The following is a 6,911-nucleotide window of genomic DNA, read 5'->3' as shown; positions in this document are numbered from 1 at the left end:
AAAAATTAGCCAGGCATGGTGGTGGGTGCCTGTAATCCCGGCTACTCAGGAGGCTGAAGCAGGAGAATCACTTGAACCCAGAAGGCGGAGCTTGCAGTGAGCCGAGCCGAGATTGTGCCACTGCACTCCAGCCTGGCGACAGAGCGAGACTCTGTCTCAAAAGAAAAAAAAAAGAGTTATCGTGATTCTTCAAAAAAATTAAAGATAGAATTACCATATGATCCAGCAATTCCATTTCTGAGTATATACCCAAAAGAACTAAAACAGGTTCTAAGAAATATTTCTACCCATGTGTTCATTGCAGTGTTATTCACAATAGCCGAAAGGTGGAAGTCAGCCAAGCACCCATGAGCAGATGAGTGGATAACCCAACTGTGGCCTAGCTACACAATGGAATAGTCAGCCTTGAAAAGGAAGGGAATCACATCACGTGCTACAACATGCATGAACCTTGAGGACATTTCCTAAATGAATGAAACCAGCCACAAAGACAAATGCTGCACGATTCCACTCATATGAGGTACCTAGAATAGTCAGAGTCACAGGAACAGAGAGTAGAATGGTGGTTGTCAGGGGCTGGGAGGGCAGCTGGGGAGTTGGTGTTTAATGGATACAGAATTTTAGTTTTGCAAGATCAAAACAGTTACATAGATAGATGGTGGTGATGGTTGCATAACAACATGAATGTTAGGTAATGCCACTGTAAAAATGGTTAAAATGGTATATTTTATGTTTTTGAATTTTACCATAGAAAAATGTGGCTAAGTCAGAAATCAGAGGTGGAGGAACAGCACAGCACAGCTCAGCCACACTTCCCAGCAGGATCCCACGACTCTGAACATCTGTGAAGGGTCCTCCTCCTTTACCTGATAAACTCAAACCTCTCAGGTTCAGTATTCAGAAGCTAGCCACAGCTCTGCCCTACCCTCTGTCTCTGATCTTCCTTTCACTGTCTCTGCCCTCTCTCCACTCCAGAGACTCCAGTCCCACCAGATTTCCCACTGATCTGCTGACACGGTGCTCCTGCCTCTGCCTGGACTGTTGACCTTCCGACATGCTTCTCCCTATCTGTGATTTTCTGCCACAGGCCCAGCACAAATTCCCCCTCCTTCCGTGAGCCTGCACTGTAATCCTAGACTCAGCACTCTGCCCTGGGCCGCTCTGTATCTGAGCTGGGTCTGCCTGACTTCTCCACTAGAATGTGAGTCCCGAGAGGGCAGCAACCATACCCACTTGTTTTTGTATTCCTTACACTCGCTAGCCTGGGACTTGGTACGGGCATGGGCTCAGTGACATTCATGCTGAGCTGAATTTGTCAAGTGTTGGTACTGTCCCTAAAGAGCACTTAGCATATCCTTGTAGGAGAGAGAAGATGGTCGAGAAGACAGTTCTGAGGAGGGAAATGAATAGCAGCTCTAGGTACCTTCGTCAGCACACCTGACCCTAAGATAGACCGCCCTCTGGACCAGGCACCGTGCTCATTTGTTGCATTTTCTCTGAGGAAGCCAAGGAAACTAGGGACCCTCTCTAGAGACAGGTGTAAGAAATATAGGATGTGTACACACACACCATCTGTATGTAGTTCTGGGTGTTCGTGAAGCTGCTGAAACTGGGGTCCTTGGAATCCTAGCAAGGAACCCCTGTGACAGTCTCTGAGGTACCTACCTTCCAGCACTCAAGGCTGTCTAGGTGTTCTTGTTAACAGTGATAATAACAGTGCTAATAACAGCAGCTACCATTTACTGAGCACTTATTCTGTGCATCGGCAGGCACAGTGCTAAGCTGCCTTACCCTGTTGAATCCTCCTGGCCCACCACCTCCAGCTTGTACTGACACTGTGTTTGTCACTCACAGTCTGCGTTCACCACGGGCTTACATGGAAGTCTACCCTGAACCTCTCTACTTGGAGATTTGTTTTCTTGAATCAGTGCTTTCTGCCCAAATCTGGCCACTGGAAAAGCCATGAAAGTTATGAAACGGAGAAACGAATGCAATATTAGAAACACACTAGAGTTTACAACGTATAAATTTTCAGTCGTAACATTTTCATTTATAATTGAGGAGAATGAACTCTGGAAAGGCAAACGACTTTCCCAAAGTCACCCACTGCAGTGACTGGCACACGCAGGACTCAACTTGGGTCTCCTGACCCCTAGCCCAGTGAGCTTTCCTTTTCTAACCTCACTTCAAACAGCACAGTGAATAGAAACAGTGGGTCTAGGAGCTCTTTCACTGAGAGGAAGACATTTATTTTCCTTTTGTACTTACTGGATACACACACCCTTCTTCTATGGTATGGCAAATCAGAAAACTCACATTTTGGTACAGAGTCAGGACATTTTGATAACAAAAGCAAGCAGAAGACTTATTTAAATTTGCAAGGAGAAACTCAGCATGTTCATTTACTAGCTCAGTACTTAGCAGGATCATCTTTGGGAGCAGAAACACAGAAAATTCTATTATTTATTATAGATCCAAGTGCCCCCTCCCCCCTGAAAGCATCTCAGAATCCTGAAGAAGCTGGATGCCTGTACATCTGTCACTGGCAGAATCAGGAACCACAGCAAGAGTGAAAACAGAAAGCGATTTTGGCACTAAACTGGTGTATTTGGGTTGCTCATGTAGAAAGAAGATAAAAAATTACACATAAAATATTGGTTTAGGGTCTGCCTTCTGTCTACTAGGATTTAAACTGTATGAGGGAAGGGACTCACTCAGGCTGTTGGCTCAGTTATAGCTCCAGTGCCTGGAGAACTGCATGGCACAAAGTAGGAAGTGCTTTGGAATTTTTTTTTCTTTTTTCTTTTCTTTATTTGAGATGGAGTCTCGCTCTGTCACCCAGGCTGGAGTGCAGTGATGCGATCTCAGCTCACTGCAACTTCTGCCTCCCAGGTTCAAGTGATTCTCCTGCCTCACCCTCCCGAGTAGCTGGGATTACAGGCGCGTGCCACTATGCCCAGCTATTTTTTTTGGTTTTTTTTTTTGTATTTTTAGTAGAGATGGGGTTTCACTGTGTTAGCCAGGATAGTCTCAATCTCCTGACCTCGTGATCTGCCTGCCTCAGCCTCCCAAAGTGCTGGGATTACAGAATTTTTTTTTTTTTTTTCCCTGAGACACAATCTCACTCTGTTTCCCAGGCTGGAGTGCAGTGGCATATCTCAGCTCACTGTAACGTCTGTCTCCAGGGTTCAAGTGATTTTCCTGCCTCACCCTCCCTAGTAGCTGGGGCTACAGGCATGCACCACCACGCCCGGCCAATTTCTGTATTATTTAGTAGAGACAGGGTGTCACCATGTTAGCCAGGCTGGTCTCAAATTCCTGGCCTCAAATGATCCACCCACCTCAGCCTCCCAAAGTGCTGGCATTACAGGCATGAGCCACCATGCCTGGCCAACCATGGCCCCAGCTGAAATTTTTATTGACTTAATCATGAATGAATAAAATGATATGGCAATACTAATGAAAAATTTTATCCCCAGACATTTGACAAGGAAACAAAAGGATATTCTGCTCATAGGACTATACATGACTTGGATACTGCTTAATGTCTAATCCAATATTTTGCATTCTACAGATCTTATAATAAAACCTATGGAAAAAATCGAGGATGTTTTCAAAGGATGTTTTTGGAGAATTTGGCGTTTGGAAGAAATTGTAACTAAGCTCTGTGGTTCTCAAAGCTTCCTGTACCTGAGCTGATTTCAGGATCTCCAGGACACTTGTGGGTATCACTGGTAGATGCCGTCCAGGTGGTTAAGGTGATGTTGGTGAGTATTATTTGATAAAAATGCTAGATATTACATTAAATCACTTCCATTCTAGACTGCCAGTAACTACTATCACGTACCTTTTACTTCACCTGATAGATATATGGGAGTTAAAAAAAAATTTTTCATCACTAATGGTAGTCTTTGAGCTATATAAGGTAAGAAACAAAAATATCCAAAACTGATTTCTTATCTTCAAAAAACAGCAAGCAAGGTAAAAGCAAATAAGCAGATAACTTCCCATTTATCAGAGATTGGGTGAAATAGGACTACTATGCACTCCACATTAAAGTCAAAGACGCCTGCCAGTCACAAGCACCTCCTGATGCTTGTGGACATCTGTGATGAATCCTAGCCCCAGATGAAATACTCCCAGACCAAGTGGCCTGGCGGAGTCCATTCCACAGTGGCAACTTGCATCTGGCAGTGGACGACACCCTCTGTCCCCATCACAACCCACAATCTACAATAGAGCTGGCTGATTGCTTTACTTTCTGAAAAATAAAAAAAGACAAGGTTGTGACTATCAAAGACCCATTTACCTGTTAGTGGCAAGGAGGTGAATGGCATCGTGGGTGTGTTTCCTACATAGTTGGTCTCAGGCACCGGGATTTTATACAGACTAGACATAGGACTTGGAATTGGCCCATACCAAACTCTGGGACCTGCTGTTCCTGGATCCAGCGGTCTTGTTCCAAAGCCATGTGAGCTATATAATACATTGTTCCGATATGGCACTTGAGGTTGGCTGCTAAGCCCTGAGGGCTGGGGCACTGCATTACCATGACTGGCTGCACTAGAATAAGCGGTGCCTTTTACCTCTGTATTCTGAAAATTCTCATAAGGTCTTTGCTGTGCAAAAGGGTCATGGGAGACCCTTCGTCTCCTTTCCTCCTCTCTGTTGTAAGCCACATTCTGTCTGGGCTGCTGTTTCATCTGCCTGTCCATGCGGCTGCCATAGAGATGGTAGTTGGCTTCCTCTTGGAGTTTACTCTGCAGACTGGGCTCATTCTCTTCTTGCTGGTGCTCCAGGGAGGGGGCAAACCAGGACTCCTCCACAGGACCCATCCCAAGTCCCTGGGAACTATGCAGTGAACCAGGCTGTTCTGTGGCTGAGAAGAAATGATCAACATTAGAATGGGGTTCGTGAAACATTAAAACGTAAAGTAAAATCTGAGCACCATCATGAATCTGTATCTCAGAGGGACGCACAGAAAACAAGTAAGAGACCAGTCCAAAGCATTTAGGAGATGGTCCTCTTCCCACAAGCTTTACAAATAATAGGAGCTCCTCGCTGGCAGTGAGAGAGTACTAGGAAAATTACAGCAACCAAGAGAAAAGCGGCTGTTGCAGGGATGATCAAGGAAAAAAGGGACTTGGTTTGGAGCAGAGAAGGTGGTTGTCTCCTTGGAGCGATTCAGGTGGAAAATAAGATCTGCGACCGGGCACAGTGTTCACGCCTGTAATCCCAGCACGTTGGGAGGCCGAGGCGGGCAGATCACCTGAGGTCAAGAGTTCGAGACCAGCCTGGCCAACATGGCAAAACCCCGTTTCTACTGAAAATACAAAAATTAGCCAGGCATGATGGTGCACGCCTGAAATCCCAGCTGCTTGGGAGGCTGAGGCAGAAGAATCGCTTGAACCTGAAAGGCAGAGGTTATAGTGAGCCAAGATCACGCCACTGCACTCCAGCCGGGGTGACAGAGGGACTCCGTCTCAAAAAAAAAAAAAATTTGCAGCAGCTCTGTCCTAAGCACGTCCCATGAATTCTTTCATTCTTGAAGAGCCCTATGAGAGGAGGAGCAATGATGATGATTTGATGGGTGAAGTTTAGAAGAGGTTAAGTAATTAGCCACAGTTCAGGTAGCTAAGTGGCTGCAGTATCCTATACTCTGCCATCCTTTTTGTTACAGTGGAAAAAGTATTCCTACTTGACCTGAGACGAGCCTCTCTGCTTGTAGTCTGGCTCTAAGTCACTACGACCTCCTCAGGGACTTTGCTCTCACATATGTCCCTTACCTTCTTCTGAATCTCACTTCTCCCCATCAGATATGTTAGGCCTTTTGTTCAGAACACTATGACTGGCGAGCACACTGTTACTTCGTATTTCAAATACATGTAACTTGACTCTCGAATATGATAAATTCCTTTAAGGCAGGTGTTCACTTTTATAGTTTCTTCTGTTTCCCATGTGGTCCTGAGTAGCATTTTAGAGCGGAGTGAATGAGTAACCAGACAAATACATGAATGGATTTTGAGCACAGTGCAATTTACCTGAATTTGACCTGCTCGGAGGCACTGCCACACAATCAAGTTGGAGAGACTGCATTCTCTTCACAACTGCATTTTCGTTGGAATACTCTTTCTATAATTAAGAGCATAAATACACACTTCAACAGCAGAAAAGACTGAGTCCCAGAAAATTATAAATGAGAATTCATATTTTCAGAAGGTAGAAATTTCACATAGATCTTACAAGTAATAATTTTTTTTCATTATTGTTTTTCCCAAAGAGCCAAAATAACCTTTAAAAAGAACAAGGTTGGAAGACTCACAGTTCCTGATTTCAAAACTTACTACAAACCTACAGTATTCAAAACGGTGTAGTACTGGCATAAAGACAGGCACATATGCCAGTGGGGCACAATGGAAAGCCCAGGAATAAACCCTCCCATAAACAGCCAATTGATTTTTGACAAGGTTGCCAAGACCATTCGATGGGGAAAACTGAATATCCACATATGAAATAATGAAGTTGGACCCTTATTTCATACCATATAAAAATTAACTCAAAATGGATCAAAGACTTGATTTAAGGGCTAGTGCCACAAAAATTCTTAGAAGAAAACACAGGGAAAAAGCTTCATGACACTGGACTTGGCAGCGATTTCTTGGTTATGACGCAAAAGCACAAACTAAAGTAAAAAGTAAAAATACATCAGAATTAAAAGCTGTGCATCAAAGGATACTATGAAGAGAGTAAAAAGATAATCCACAGAATAAGGAAACAATACTTTGGGAGGCCAAGGCAGGTGGATCACATGAGGTCAGGAGTTCGAGACCAGCCAGGCCAACATGGTGAAACCTTGTCTCTACTAAAACTACAAAAACTAGCCAGGCGTGGTGGTGTGTGCCTGTAGTCCC

The 6,911-nt window shown here is 44.4% G+C and overlaps 1 protein-coding gene across 1 annotated transcript in view; it reads right to left on the bottom strand.

Moving 5' to 3' along the window:
* The window catches only part of RIPK1 (receptor (TNFRSF)-interacting serine-threonine kinase 1), a 35,820-nt gene that overhangs the window by 3,999 nt on the left and 24,910 nt on the right, over nt 1-6,911 (bottom strand). Inside the window, exons 8-9 of the mRNA XM_011984606.1 lie at nt 6,042-6,132; nt 4,259-4,879 (exon numbers count right to left, since the gene is read on the bottom strand). Coding sequence (XP_011839996.1) covers nt 4,259-4,879; nt 6,042-6,132 — 712 coding nt within the window. The remainder of the gene's footprint in view (nt 1-4,258; nt 4,880-6,041; nt 6,133-6,911) is intronic.

The sequence above is a fragment of the Mandrillus leucophaeus genome, unplaced genomic scaffold, assembly GCF_000951045.1.
Source record: "Mandrillus leucophaeus isolate KB7577 unplaced genomic scaffold, Mleu.le_1.0 Scaffold27, whole genome shotgun sequence".
Classification (NCBI taxonomy): domain Eukaryota; kingdom Metazoa; phylum Chordata; class Mammalia; order Primates; family Cercopithecidae; genus Mandrillus; species Mandrillus leucophaeus.
This window is presented reverse-complemented; position numbering and strand designations above follow the sequence as displayed.